We start from the raw sequence: 16391 nt of genomic DNA on the forward strand, positions 1-16391 counted from the left end.
CGAAAAGAATTTTTAAAAAATTAATTACAACAAAATATCTAGGAATAAAATATCTAGAAATTAACACACTTCAAAATAAGCCATAGGCCAAAATGAAATCACATATGAAAATAGAAAATATTTTGAACTGAATGACAAATATATCAAATTGTGAGATGCAGATAAAGCAATCCTTGGAAACTTAAGCTTTAAATGCTTATATTAGAAATCAACAAACTAAAGTTCCACTTTAAGAAACTAGAAAAAGTTAAGCAAGGCAAACCCAAAGTATGTATAAAGAAAGAAATACTGGGCTTCCCTGGTGGCACAGTGGTTGAGAATCTGCCTGCCAATGCAGGGACACGGGTTTGATCCCTGGTCTGGGAAGATCCCACGTGCCGTGGAGCAACTAGGCCCGTGAGCCACAACTACTGAGCCTGCGCGTCTGGAGCCTGTGCTCCACAACAAGAGAGGCCGCGATAGTGAGAGGCCCGCACACCGTGATGAAGAGTGGCCCCCACTTGCTGCAACTAGAGAAAACCCTGGCACAGAAACGAAGACCCAACACAGCCAAAAATAAAAATAAATAAATAAATTAGTTAATTAATTAAAATTTAAAAAATAAAAAAACACCATCCCTTCTCCTCTACTCTACTACCACTTCACTCCACCCTTATAAAAAGAAAAAAGAAAGAAATACTAAAGAGCATAAATCAACTAAATAGAAGATAGAGAAACTACCCAAGCCAAAAGCTTATTCTTTGAAAAGAGCAACAAATTTGACAAATTTCTGGGCTTCCCTGGTGGCGCAGTGGTTGGGAGTCCGCCTGCCGATGCAGGGGACGCGGGTTTGTGCTCCGGTCCGGGAAGATCCCACATGCCGCGGAGCGGCTGGGCCCGTGGACCATGGCCGCTGGGCCTGCGCATCCGGAGCCTGTGCTTTGTGGCAGGAGAGGCTACAGCAGTGAGAGGCCCGCGTACCACAAAAAAAAAAAAAAAAAAAAAAAAAAAAATTGACAAATTTCTTACTAGACTTATCAAGGAAAAAACAAATCGCCAGCATCAAGAGTGAAAGGGGGGTTATCACCACAGATCCTACAGACAATAAAAGGATAATGAGAAAAAATTATGAGTAGCTTTATGGCAACGAATTTGACAACCTAGATGAAATAGATTTACTTCTTGAAAAATACAGTTTAACCAAAATTGACACAAGGAGAGAAACTGCATAGCCCTATATCTATTTAAAATTTTTGAATTTATCATATAAAAAATTTCCCAAACAAAAAACTCCAATTCCAGACAGTTTCACTGTTAAAGTCTAGCAACATTCAAGGAAGAAATAACACAAACCTTTGCAAAACATAAAGAAGGGAGGATCACTACCCAACTTGTTTCATGTATATGTGTAATATCAAAACCTGATGAAGACTTTACAAAAAAAGAAAATTATAGATGACTAACCCTCGTGAGTATGGACACAAAATGCTTAACACAATTTGGTAAATCAAATCTAGCAATGTTTTAAAAGATCAGTAGTACACAATGAACAAGTAAGGTTTATCTCAAAAATACAAAGTTGGTTTGACGTTTGAAAATGTAGTCAACATATTAAAAGAATAAGTGGGAAGCCCATATAATCCTTTCAATAGATGCAGAAAAAGCATTTGACAAAAATTCAACATCCACTCACATTTAAAACATACAAACAAACATACCTCCCAGCAAACTAGGAATAGTAGGAGATATCCTCAAACTGATAAAGGGCATCTACAAAAACCTATAGCTAATTTCGTACTTAATAGTGAAAGACTGAAATGTTTCCACCTGAGATCAAAATCAAGGCAAAAATACCCACTTTCACCACTTGTATTTATCATTATTCTGGAGGGCCTACCCATTAAATAAGGCAAGAAAAGGAAATAAAAGATTAGAAAAGAAGTAAAATTGTCCCTGTTTGCAGATGATATATCTGTTTACAAAGAATCTACAAAACTACTAGAGCTAATAAATGAATTTAGCAAGTTCATAGGATCCAAGGTTAATATACAAAATCAACTATTATTTTATACTAACAGCACTCAGTGGGAAAATGAAGTTTAAAAAACTGCATTCACAGTTGTTACATTTACATGCCAGAAAGTACCTAGAAAGAAATCTAAAAGAGTTCTAAGATCTCTACACCAGAAAAAAGCAAAAACCACAAGAAGTTGCTGAAAGAAATTTAAAAGAACCTAAATACATTTTTAAAATATATACTATGTACATGGGTAGGAAGACTTAATATTGTTAAGATGTCTATTCTCCCCTAATTGATCTATAGATTCAATGCAATCCCAATAAAAATTCCAGCAAGATTTCTTGTAGAGATTGACAAACTGATCCTAAAATGTATATGTTAATACAAACAACATAGAATAACCACAGCAAATTTTAAAAAGGTGAACAAAATTTAAGGACTTAGTCTGCTTGATTTCAAGACCTGCTATAAAGCTACAGTAATCAGGGCACTTTGGTATTGGCAAAAAGTTAGACATAGAACGGGACAAAACAGACAGTTCAGAAATAGATGAATACATTTGGTCAAGTGCTTTTGTTTTTGTTTTTGTTTTTAATAAATGTGCTAAGACAATTCAATGAAGAGAGGAAAATCTTTTCAACAAATGGTACTGGATCAACTGGACATCCATGTGGGGAACATTGAACACTGACGCTTATCTCACTGTCCACAAAAATTAATTCAAAATGGATGATAGACTCAAGTAAAGAATCTAAAATTATAAAACTTCTAGAAGAAAATGAGAAAATCTTTGTGAGCTTGGACTAGGCAAAAGTTTCTTAGAAAAAGTAGGAACCATGAAAGATTTTTTTTTTTTACTTTTATCAAAATAAAAAATGTTTGCTCTTCAAAAGACACCATTAAGTCAAAAAGGCAAGCCACAAGCTGACCAGGAGTATATCCACAACACATTTATCAGACAAAGATTTGTATCAGGGTATATATAAGACTCTTACAGCTCATTCGTATGAAAACAAAAGCAATAAGAAAGTGAGCAAAAGATATGAACACTTTCCAAAAGATGACATAGAAATGACCAATAAACACAATGGAAAGATGCTCAACATCAAAAGTCATCAGGGAAATGCAAACTAAAACCACAATGAGATAACACTATACATCCATTAAAATGTTAAAAAAAAAATACAAGTTTTGTTGAGTATGTGGAGCAAATGAAACTCATAAAGTAAAATGGTCCACCTACTTTTGAAGACAGTTTGGCAGTTTCTTAGAAAGTTAAACACACTAAACATACAATCCAGCAATCCCACTTCTAGGTTTCTACACAAGAAATGAAAATTTCTAGGTTGACATAGAAACCTATACATGTATTCATAGCAGCTTTGTCATAGCAAAAATAACTAGAAAACCCTCAAATGTCCATCACCAGTTGAATGGATAAATTGTTACAGCCATACAATGGATAATACTCAGCAATAAAAATGAACTGTTGCTACATGCAACAACATGGATGAATCTCAAAAGCCAAGCAAGAAAAAAAAAAGGAATATGTGCTATATGATTCCACTTCTGTAAAATTCTAGAAAATGCGAACTATAGTGACAGATCAGTAGTTAACTTGTGATAGGGTGAGAAGGAGGGATGAAATACAGAGATGTAAGGAAGCTTTTGGAGGTATGGAATTGTTTAATCTTGATTTGGGTGATGGTTTCTTGGTATATACATATGTAAAACATCAAATTATATGCTTAAATATGTGCAACACAATGTACTTTGATTATATTCCAATAAAGTTGAAAAAATAAATATTCTACTTGTTCACAGGTTAAGCAGGGAGCTTATCAAGGTAGAATCCCAGAGATGGCCCTAACAGTACTTTCAGAAATGTGATCTTAAGACGATTATAAATTTTTTAGTCCATTTGAGTTTCTTCAAGGAAAAGGTACAATTAGACCAGGGATCGGAGATAAGAGTAGGGTAAGAAATAAAAGATCTAAGATATAAATTCCTGAGTGGAAGGGACACCAGACTAAGAAGGAGGTTAGCTTTCTGATGCTAATGGTCATCAGAATTAGGGAATTGATGAATGAGCTTTAGAGAGCTCTGTTAAAACTCAGTTGTATGTGGGAATTTCCCTGGCGGTCCAGTGGTTAGGACTCCACGCTCCCAATGCAGGGGGTGTGGGTTCGATCCCTTGTCAGGGAACTAGGATCCCGCATGCTGTGGAGTTCAGCCAAAAAATAGAAAACAAAACAAAAAAACTCAGTTGTATGTGAATTTTTGTAGAAGTATACATTTGGGAAAGGGGAGAAGGAACTTTTATGGCCTGGTAAATGGATATAAAGAAGTCCATGCTCCCTAAACTTGACAGCCCCTTTACGATTATTCATTCAACTGATGGTCACTGAGACTTTGTTATATGCTGGACATACGTCCGGTGCTGGAGATATTGAGCAGGACACTGGTTGTCCTTGCCTTTATAAAGGGTCCAGGCTAATAGAGGAGATAAACATCAAATTAAAAATTATACACATATACATATTTTTAAGTTACAGTTTTAATGTTTCAACAGAGTGGTGCAGGAGAATCTTATGTAATCAGGGAAGGATTCCCTGAAGGTCAGTTAAGGTATACCTAAAGGGCGAATGGGATATTGTCAAAGAAAGTGGAAGAAGCTTCCAGGCACCACTTGTAAAGGACCAAATCTGGAAGCAGTCCGCCTTGTCAAGGGACTGAGAGGCAGCCAGCAAGTTTGGAGTTTAACGAGAAGACAACCGCAAGAAGCTAGAGAGGAAAATGGAGGTCAGGTCATATGGAGCCTTATAGGCCATTTAAGGATCTGATCTCCCTCCCAGAGCAGCTGCAAACTGCTGAAAGGTTTTAAGTGGACACTGGGACTGTTTAACTTTGCACCAGTTTAAGAACAGAGGCCCTTTGCTCCCTGACCCAGATGAGGATTTAGGCCAGTACCATCACATTTAAATATTAAAGAGATACCAATCCTGTGTTTCTGAGATCTGGTCTTAGCGTCTGTGTTAATCAGGGACTAATTCAGGGCCTCCTGAGTAATTGCCATGTTTGATATATTTTCTGCCATCAAGTCAGAATGATGAGCAGTTCCCAAGGGTCCAGACTTGTTAGAAATGCTGGGCTCTGGCAGGGCTGCTAAAGTTGCACCGTGATACAGAACAGCCTCCTGTGTCTCATCATTCTAAACCCTACACTTTTGGTAAGCATATAGCCTTGAGGAAGGCAGGGCCATTTGTAGACATGGTTCCTGTATGTCAATCAGGTCAAGTTAATCATTTATGTGTATTAATTCACTTAATCTCAACAAAAGATCATTTTGTGGTTCTCCAACAACCCTGCGAGGTAAATAAGGCAGATTAATGATTCCCCCTCACCCATTTTTTCACATGAGGAGGCTGAGCCTCAAAGGGAATTTGTGTGCAAGTGGGTGTGGTGGTTATGAGCTGGGCTCTGAGGCCAGAGCTACATTCAGAACCAGAATCATCCACTTCCTAGCTGGGAGTCCTTGGGCAAGTTCTGGTCTCCTTCCAATTTACTAGGTGAAACAGGGTATCCCCTTGCTTCTAAGGTTATTAATGTATCTTTTCATATGTATTACTTTTATGTGAACTTCCTGCGTATACACTTCACCTTTTTGGTTGGGTGGCTGAACTTCTGTACCTGTTTTAAACAAGGAAACTAACAGATTACTAAAATTCCTCATTAATCTTTAGACTCTGTGACTAAAAAAATACTGTGGTTAGCAGATAAAAAGTCTCAAGGAAAATAGAAGTTTAGAGAAAAAGAATAAATTATTTTAAATGTACATAAATATCAACTTGTCCAAATGTTTAAAGTTTGAGAAGACTGGTAAGAGGATGGAAAAGCAGGTGCTTACATATACCATTGACATGAATAAAATCAGTGTGATCTTTTTGGAGGGTGATTTGTCAGTATCATAACTGAAAATGTATATACCCTTTGACCTGATGTCAATGCTAGGAATCTACCCCACTAAATTACTCGCAAAAGAGTTTTATACATATAGAAAAATGTTTGCTGAAGCACTCTTTATAATAGCAAATAACCAGAAATAATCTAACCACAGCAGGGGACTAGTTAATTATGGAACATCTATAGATTATTTGTTCAAAATAACATGAACTGTGGTGACCTGTAATCTGAAGATATATGACATGAAGGTACATTAGTTGGGGGGAAACAGTGCAGAACAATGTATACCAGTATGCACAGCAAGACTATAATTTTTAACGGATAAATATGCAGACATATGCTGATACGAATCTTTATATTTGCTTCTGAAAGAAAACACAAGAAACCACCGGGCTTCCCTGGTGGCGCAGTGGTTGAGAGTTCGCCTGCCGATGTAGGGGACACGGGTTCATGCACCGGTCTGGGAAGATCCCACATGCCGCAAAGCGGCTAGGCCCGTGAGCCATGGCCGCTGAGCCTGTGCGTCCGGAGCCTGTGCTCCGCAACGGGAGAGGCCCGCATACCGCAAAAAAAAAAAAAAAAAAAAAAGAAACCACCAACTGCCATGGAGGAGGCTGGAGGGTAGAAGGCATTTTCTTCCTGTACCATTTGCCTTGTCTTAACCGTGTGCATGTCTTACTTCTCCCATTTATTTTTAAGGTCGACAGGGTAGTTGTTCTCTTTATAACTTCTGTTTTACAAAATATTATTTTAAAATTGAATTTTAAAACCCCAAAGTTAAAAAAAATTATTCTCTACCTTACTCACCCCCAGAGATTATACGAGGCAACGTTTCCAACAGTTTTTTCAGAGAAGAAAGTAACTGCAGCAAAAGGTGGGGAAAGGCTCAGCCCTGCTTACACCTGCCAGGCCTGACCAGGATGCCTCTCCATCACAGACCAGGTCAGTGAAACAGACCTTCAAATGCCTTTCCTTTTGTTACATCAAATGGTATCAAAGTAATCTCCCCCTGGCTCCCCTTCCTCTCCCTTTTTTGGTACTGATTCTATATGGATCACAATCAGAACAATGAGACGTGTGGGCTATTTCTTAGTCATTGTTATGGTTTCTATACAGAACTACCAAGGGCGAAGGTTTCCAACCAGCTTCACTCTCAGGTGGAAAAGACCACTTACAAAAAGCAAAGGTGATTTTCAGGCAAGAAGTCTTGTGATTTTTTTTTTTTTAATCTCCAGTTTTAATGGTTGCTCCTGCTGTAGTTTAATGGCACATGTACATGTACAAGGACGAGCCCTCTGTATGGTTCCTGAATCAAGTCCCAATTGTCACTGCTGATCAGGGAAGGGGCTACTCACCCTCAGAGGTTGTCTCTTGACGTCCCACATTTATGAAATCCCACACCCAAAAGGACAAAATATCTGGAGGCCGGATTCAACTACACAATGTTTTTATTTTTATTCAACTATAAGCAAATAGCAGAATTAACACAACATTCAGCAAATCCAGACCGGCTTTTCTTACACTGAAGAGTGATCAATTTAACAGGCTCAGACTTTCGGATTTCTGATGACCTCTCACTCAGCCCTGCAGCTCATCTAGATGGCCAAGCTTTAACAGCAACTCTCTCCCTATTGCTTTTTTCAGTATTGCTCTTTAAAGGAGCCAGAGCAGGACACTGACACCCAATAACCAGCCTGAGATGTATCACATGGGGGGCTAGCAGACGTGCCGGCCCCTGGTTGTCTTTGTGAGAGACAGGGCCGTGAAAACACATGCCAGAAGATGCCATCACAGACTATCCTGGGCTTGGGCTCACAAAGGCAGAGGCAATCAACCTTTTCTTTTTTTCAACCTCCCTTAAAGATTGTCTGATGCTCTGTTCTAATACTGCAGACCTGGTCTTTTTACCAGAATTTTTTTCTTCTTTAACGTCTGGGTTGTTATTCTTATATTAACATTTTGATGACCCCATCCTAGTACCAAAATATCCCCCGCCAAAACAGAGTTCAAATGTGATCAAAACGTAAACCCCCTACAATTACAGAGGACAGGCAGAAGGAAGTCACCCTAAACCTAAATCTGACCGCTCAGGGCTCAGGCAGGGGGAAGGGGAGAAATCTACATGCATCACTAAACTGAAACACTGCTTGGGGACTCTGGGACCGTGTCCATCTCCTGGCTTTCCTCTACTTCCCAGACAGCTGCTCGTAGAGCTTGGGCACATAGTCATCCCATTCGGCCTGGTAACACGTGCCGGCCACCGGAGCCCCGAGCTCGTACTTTTTGCGGAAATTCGCCACCTTGAATTTGCCACGGTGGTCTCCAGATCGGTTGCTGAGAATGGGCTCATCACACTTCAGTGGCTTGTCCTGCTCGTAAACCAGCCAGATGTAGCGGTGAAGGCCTGGAGGGAGAGGCGAGAGGGAAGATGTACACACAGCTAGGCATGTGAGAGGGAGACGTCACCCATTTTCAGAGAATGCACCAACTCGGAGTGACCCAGACCACCCCATTTATGAGAGGGACCTAAGTTCACTGCAGCTTTATTCACAATAGCCCAGAGGAGAAAGCACCCCAAATGTCCATTGATGAATGAATGGATAAACAAAATATAGTATATACGTATGATGGAATATTATTCAGCCTTGAAAAAAGAGGGAAATCCTGCCCCATGCTACCACATGGATGAGTCTTGGTATGGATCTGCATATGGCATGGAACTTATATGGAGCTACTGAAACTTTCCTATACTGCTGATTAGAGTGTAGAAATTTTCAACCATTTTGGATTTCTATGACCCAACAATTCTACTAAGTATTTACCCAAGGGAAATGGAAACATGCCCATAAAAGGACAAGAGTGTAAACAGCAGCTTTATTCATAATATCCAAACACTGGAAACACAACCCAAATGTCCAGGGAATGGCTACACAAACTTTGGTATATTCGCACAATGGAATACCACTTGGCAATGGAAAGGAACAAGCTACTACCTTGATTCCAAGAGACCAGGCGCCGAAAACAAATGCATACTGCGTGACACCATTTATAAGAATACAACAACAGCAAGAGTAATCCGTAGAGAGGAGTCAGAAAATAATTAGCTCTGGGGAAACTTAACTTAAAAGATGCCTTAAGAACCTTCTGGGGTGACAAAAATATCCTACATCTTGTTTTCCATGGTGCTTACACGGATGTGTGCATTGGTCAATGTTCACTGACTAAACGCTTCTGATCTGTGTGTCTTATTATACGTAAGTTATACCTGACTAAACAAATACAAAAAAGAAAAAAGTGAGTTACTGAAGCTTTTTTTGTTAATGAGAACACAGCTCCTGCTTGAGAGAACTGCTTTATTCTCATGGGTGTATTTTGCATAATTAAACTGCCTAATGCAGTTTTATAACTGCCCCAGAGAACTTAAGAGATGCCTGGGAAAGCTGTCCCTCTTCCATCCTCTTATGAATGCCTGAGAGGGACTGGAGCCATCTGAAGCTTCTGGGCCTAAAGATAAAAACACAAGGTCCCTTGTCGGGGACCTTCTTATACCTCTTCAGAGTAACTCATGGCTGGACAACATGCACAAGAGCAAGTGTTCTGCCATGCTCCACTTCCCTTGCTTCAGGAAATGGAAACACCTGTAATGCATGACAGGCAATAACAGTGCATCCCCCACTGTTAGCCTAGGCAGCACTTACCCAACTTGGAGAGGTTCAATACAGTATTCTCTCTCTCTCTTTACACATATAATACATAACCTAAGGCAATACATAATGTGTGTGTATCTTCAATACGGTTCTTAGTAACCAAATCTTTTCAAGATACCACACTAGATTTTCTATAGAAAGATGAAATGACAAAATACCAATTTTTTATAATTAATTTGGAAACTATGACCATTTCTGAGACCTCAAACAACCCACAGGGCAAAGGCTGAATATGGAATTTAGCTGATTTAACTGTTTAATCCACGTGTAGCTCCCCTGGGAAGTTGTTCTCAGCATTCTGCAACATTGCTTCCTTGGTATCTCTTCACCAACTTCCCTGCTTGCTAAAGGCCTGACAGCTGAGAGGCAGCGCTAAAAAAACATCCATCTAACTGGTACCCAAGGTTCTAGCCACCTGACACTACAGCAGGTCTGAGTGCCCCTGACAGGCAGTTGCCTTAGAGGGGAACCGAGTTGCCTAAAATCTCCACTAGAGTAAGGGCTCTCATAAATAAAAATAAAACTCTAAGAACCAGACTACAATTTTGTAGCACTTTAGGCCAATCCTGATGTGCACCCAGGCTCCCCTCCCATCTCCCTCCAAAAGCAGCCTTTACTGACCTGTGCCCTTGGGAGGCCCAGAGCCCACATAATCGGAGAGGACCGTGCCACTGCTGATGTCGTTGCCCTTCATGTTGACCACCAGGAAATGGTGCCATTCCCTACATGGAGGAACAGAGGACCATCAGCACCGCAGGAAGTTATTACGCACTCATGGGCGCAGCCAGCAAATGTGCAGCACGCACATGCTCCACACCAGGATGCAGTGACAGACAAGAGAGATGGCCCCACCTTCTCGGCCAGAGCAAACCTCACATGCCAGCAGAGAGGACCCGGCCACTCCCTCCCTCCTTCCGACTCTCTAGGGCAGGGGTCAGCACACTTCTTCTGTGAAGGGCCAGACAGTAAATGTTTTAGGCTTTGTGCAACACACTGTCTCTATCACAACTACTCAACTCTGCAGCTGTAGCCTGAAAGCAGCCACAGACAGGACATAAATAAATTATCGTGGCTGGGTTCCAACAAAACTTTGTTTAGGGATACCAAAATCTGAATTTCATGTAATCTCCACATGTCACAAAGTATTATTGTTCTTCAGTTTTTTTCCCCCATTCATTTAAAAATGTTAAAGTCATTCCCAGCTCATGGGGCTGTACAAAAACAGGTCTGGGGCAGATCTAGCTCTCGGCTATAGATTCTAGACTTTTGTTCTAGGGAGTGAAAGGGAGGGAAATGCACACTCAGGCTTAAGCATGGACGTGAACACCCCAAATCGGGTCTATTTCTGCCACCACAGCATGTCCAGTAAGGGACTTACACAGTGCAAGAAGCACTGGGTCACATGTGGATGACTCGCTGTTTCCCATCTTTCCCCAACTTGCCTGTATTTGGGGTCCTTCCTGCTGGGAGCATCCGGGTCTGTCAAGACCAAGGTATACAGTTTACCTGGATCAAGGCCATCCCACGCAATGCTGGTGGGCCGGTTCTTAACCTGTAGGAAGGAAAAGATTTGGAGTTTAAGTCAGAAATGCTGAAGAAACCAATACTTTCTTTGACCTCAGATTCCTTAAAGGTCAAGCACAGTAAATTATTAATTAAAGCTCAAGTGTATCGACTCTGTTAAAGAGCGAGGGTCTGACATTTAATATACATCATTTATTTTAGTCCCAACAACAATATGGGGCTAGTATCCTAGCATGTTATTAACAGAAAGATGTTGGGTCAGGATTTCAACGCTCGTGCTGACTACAACCTTACATTACCTGGAATGACAGGATCTCTAGATTGGTGACCACGTTACCTGGGGCCTGCTAAAGTGAAATCTGAATTAACCAGATATTTAAAAGAGCAGAGAAAATGAGAAAACCAAGGTGGGCAGACGTGGACAGTGAGTCTGGAAAGAGAGGCTGCGAGATGGGCACTTTAAACACCCAAAACAATAAACTCTGTAAACGTCTAAACCAATAAACCATCTGAGCACTGTTTATTCGCACTGTTGCTCTGGAGGTTCGGAACCAAAAACTCGCCACGGCGTCGGGCACCTAGTTTCCCCACTTGCAGCAGCCAGGACCTGGTTAGGCCTCAGCCGTCGGCGCTCAGAAGCCAAACGGTAAAACAAGGCCGTTTACCCTCGAGCCTTGCAGCTGCAGAACGCATTTACCTTTGGGGCGGCTTCACGCTACTGGGAAGAATCTCTGGGCACTGATGCTCACCGCTGCTCACTGCTTACATAATGCGTCATATGCCCTCGGGTGGAGCTTTTACTTCCCAAATTGAGGCCTAAAATCCTGAGCACCGAGGGGAGGCTCTGGGGACGTGTGGGCGGCCACTCCCCACTCCCTCCAGGGGACGCCGCCCTCCCCGCCCCTGCGCAGCGATCTGGGCCGTTTCGAGGCCTATGCCACTGCCTCGCCTCGAAGTCCCGGGGAAACGGGTCAATTTCTTCCAAAGCCGAGCCCCGCCTGCCACGTGCCGGGTTCCCGGGGCTGGGTGGGGGAGGAGGCGGTCAGAAGGCCTGCGGCTTGGGCACGGCGACCCCCTTCCCTCGGTTGATCCGGCGCACGGAGGTCGGAACGTCCCTCCCCACCTCCACTGGGTCCCCGCCCCTCCGACCTGAGAGACTCTAAGCCTCCAGTAGCTGCACCCCCGCCGCCCTTGGGTACCTGGGTGGGTGTCAGCACTTTGCCCAGCTCGTCAACCTCCGCCCCGCCGTATTTGACCTGCAGCGGGTGCTGCGGCCTCTCGTCCACTTCCTGCAGGCTCAAAGGCCCGGACCACTTGCTGAGGTCCACCGGCATCGCGAAGCCGAGAGGGTCGGACAGCAGGGAAAGCTGCGGGAAGACTCACGCAGGGTAGCAGCCCAGCCTCCCAGCACTCTGCAAGCTGTACCGAGGCAACGCAGTCACTACGGCCAGGGAGCGCATGCGCCAGAGCCACCGCCCCGCCCTGCCCCGCTTCTCCAGTCACCGGCGAGGACGGGCCCCACTCTGCTCTCTGATTGGCCGAACCCAGGAGCGCGGGTCCTCTAGCGCTCCCGGGTCAATGCAGCAGGTTTGGCCTTTCTTTTTGCAGAGGGGGAACGTGCTGCCCGCCGCTGGCGGAGTTCCCAAGAACTGTGGCTGGGCTTGCAAGACTGTTGTTTCAAGAACTGCAATTGAGCTACCTTTAATTTTTAAAAACTTTTTGCATGATTCTTTGCTCTACTTTCTAAATGCAGAAATGGTATGGTCTTGCTTTTCTCTTGCACTTCTTAAAACAACCTCATTACCCCGCCTCCTGGTATATTCGCGCATGCTCACTGGTTTCCGTAACGGCAGGAGAGGGCCTGGGGGAACTTTTGAGCGTTGTTCTCAACGGGTAAATATATTTGCACATATATTTGATCTCCCTATCCCCACTTACTCTAGACAAGATTCTTGGAAAAAAAATTTTTTTGAGAAATTTTTTTTTTTAACTTGCAAAACAAGGACTGTTGTTGCTCACCATCCAGTTTTAAAAGGATGAAGTCAGCCACTGCAGTCCCTGACCTACAACACACCCTGAAAGGCATTCAGGACAGGAACAGGATGAGGCACTGTGTGCCTTGAGAAAAAAAAAGGCAAAATCCTTAGGTCTTAGATATATTCTAGGAGAATTTTTAAATGAATCCAGATTCTTGCATCTTTCCATACTTAAAAAGCACTAAAATCATGAACTGAGATATCTGCTCCTAATGACTAGCATCAGTCTTCTACCAACATGTATGCTTGATTGCACGTACCCCTTAGCCAAAATCATATATATACTGGCCTCTCCCTCTTCCTCTTCGAAGCAGTTCCTCGGAGCTATTTGAGAGGCTGTCTCCCAGGCTGTAGTCCTCAGTAAGACACAGAATAAAACTCAACTTCCAGCTCTTGTGCTTTTTTTTTTGGTCGACAAACCATAGTTACTATTCCTACTTTGTTGACAAGTGGCTCTGCCTCAAAACTGCTCTCATTGTAGCCACCAAATGCTTTCTTTTTCTAAATATGATGGGCACTATTTAATACTCCTTCTCTAATTTGACCTTAGGAGAGCTTTTGATATTGATAACTCCCCACAAGGGAATGAAAAGTTGTCTGTTGTTTTTATTTCCTATTAGGAAATAATACAATTCATTGTAGAAAATTCATATTAAAAAATCCAAAGAAGTAAATACAAATAGCTTCTATTCCACTACTTGGACATAAACATTGTCAACAATTTGGGGTATATCTTTCCAATTTTAAAACTATGACTATAGGGGACTTCCCTCGTGGTGCAGTGGTTAAGAATCCGCCTGCCAGTGCAGGGGACACAGGTTTAATCCCTGGTCCGGGAAGATCCTACATGCCATGGAGCAACTAAGCGCATGCACCACAACTACTGAGCCTGCACTCTAGAGCCTGTGAGCCACAACTACTGAGCCTACGTGCCACAACTACTGAAGCCTGTGAGCCTAGAGCCTGTGCTCCGCAACAAGAGAAGCCACTGCAATAAGAAGCCTGCACACCACAACGAAGAGTAGCCCCCACTCGCCACAACTAGAGAAAGCCCATGCACAGCAATGAAGACCCAACGCAGCCAAAAATAAATAAGTAAAATAATTTTTTTAATTATGATTATAAATACTTTGTTCTGTTTATTCACCCAAAAAATTGCATTTACTCTACCATTGTAGAATATCCATATGAAAATGGATCTTCATTATTTTAATGGCCTAGTCTACTCTAGATGCACCACAATTTGTTCAACAAACTTCCTGATTTTGGACATTTATGCTATTTTGTTGTTTTTTCATCTTACAAATATCACTGAAATGAATATGTGTGTGTGTGTGTGTACACTTGATGGATAGTTTTAGGAAAATTTTATTAGACAGGGATTAGGTAGGTCAAAGAATATGTACTTTAGAGGGATGAATCATAGCTAGTTAACTGTCTACTTAAGTCCAGACCAGAAGCAATGCCTTCAACATGAAACACTAATATGATCGTTGGTTCTTTCCATCAATTGTTCTATAAATGCATTTTGAGAAACTTGTAACCAAAAGAGAAATAGTCCCCACCCTCGTGGAGTATATAGTCTAGCAGTGGAGAGAGGCATTCATCAAATGACATTCAACAAATAAAAAATTACAAAATGTGATCTTTCTCAGATACAAATCAGGTAGGTCCACACCTCACCCTACCTTCCCTAAAGCCCTCTGTGCCCCTCCCCCAATTGCCTCAGGATGAAGTCCAGACTCTTAAAAGAGTCCTGTAGACTTCTTCTACTTCCCTGTGTCTACCTCCTTGCATTCTTCTCTCCAAACACTGAATTTGTTTCATTTCCAACTTGTCTTTCTACCTCTGGGCCTTTGCACGTGCTGTTCCCTCTTCTTGGAACACTTTTCCCTCATTCCTCTTCCCCCCACCCCTCACTGTATTCTTGTCTCAGTTCACCTTTACTCATCTTTTTTTTTTTTTAATAGTCTCTTCTTTCTTTCTTTCTTTCTTTCTTTCTTTATTTTGGCTGTGTTGGGTCTTTGTTTCTGTGCCTGGGCTTCCTCTAGTTGCAGAGAGCAGTGGCCACTCTTCATTGCGGTGAGCGGGCCTCTCACTGTTGCAGCCTCTCTTGTGTAGAGCACAAGTTCCAGACACGCAGGCTCAGTATTTGTGGCTCACGGACCTAGTTGCTCTATGGCATGTGGGATCTTCCCAGACCAGGGCTCGAACCCATGTCCCCTGCATTGGCAGGCAGACTCTCAACCACTGCGCCACCAGGGGAGCTCACCTTTACTCATCTTAAACATCACTTCCACCTTCTCCCACTCATCAAGACTGGGAAATGCCCTCATCTCTGCATCCACATTCAATTTGTCTTTTCTCTTTCTTAACATTCAGAGCATTTGGGATTATGAGTTTATCATCTGAAACACACCACTACCCACTGGAATATACCCTCCATGAGGGTTATCTCTCTTAGTCACTGGTCTTACCCCCAGCACTTAAAATAGTGCTTGACACACTTAGTACATGATATTATCATTTTCATTATTATTATATGAAAATAAGTGAATTTTTTTAAAAAAACCATCTGGTTGGTTTCAGGTTCAGATCACTAAAGCTTTACTTTCTAATGAAATATCACTTTCAGAAAAGATAGACCGTTGCACCTGCAAATCCAGTATCAACAGCACCTCCTTAATTAGAGGCAATTGGAAAAATCAGAGCACCTTTCCTCTCACTGTTTACATTAAACAGCTCTCATCAAATGCTCATGAGATGATAGATGCCATCCCACAAGCCATGTGTTAAAAAAGAAAACAACTCTTTGGTCTGATGAGATGGTTGCACCTTCATAGAAAAGTCTCAGAAGGAGACTTTTAAAAATTTGCTTTGAAGGAATTCCCTGGTGGTCCAGTGATTAGGACTCTGCACTTTGACTGCCAAGGGCCCAAGTTCAGTCCCTGTTTGGGGAACTAAGATCCCACAAGCCGCGAGTAAATAAATAAATAAATAAATAAATAAATAAATAAATAACTTTGCTTTGAGGACTTCCCTGGTGGTGTGGTGGTTAAGAATCCACCTGCCAGTGCAGAGAACATGGGTTCGATCCCTGGTCCAGGAAGATACCACATGCCGCGGAGCAACTAAGCCCACGTGCCACAACTACTGAAGCTC

General features: G+C 42.2%; 1 protein-coding gene across 1 annotated transcript; it reads right to left on the minus strand.

Moving 5' to 3' along the window:
• Positions 1-7398: 7398 nt before the first annotated feature.
• PEBP1 (phosphatidylethanolamine binding protein 1) lies at positions 7399-12645 on the minus strand. Its single transcript, XM_060118757.1, has 4 exons — positions 12393-12645; positions 11112-11221; positions 10291-10391; positions 7399-8366 (listed from the first exon to the last, which is right to left on the minus strand). The coding sequence occupies exons 1-4, from the start codon at positions 12525-12527 to the stop codon at positions 8149-8151; spliced, it is 564 nt and encodes a 187-aa protein (XP_059974740.1). The 5' UTR covers positions 12528-12645; the 3' UTR covers positions 7399-8148.
• Between the last annotated feature and the right edge of the window lie 3746 nt (positions 12646-16391).

The sequence above is a fragment of the Mesoplodon densirostris genome, chromosome 15, assembly GCF_025265405.1.
Source record: "Mesoplodon densirostris isolate mMesDen1 chromosome 15, mMesDen1 primary haplotype, whole genome shotgun sequence".
Classification (NCBI taxonomy): Eukaryota; Metazoa; Chordata; class Mammalia; order Artiodactyla; family Ziphiidae; genus Mesoplodon; species Mesoplodon densirostris.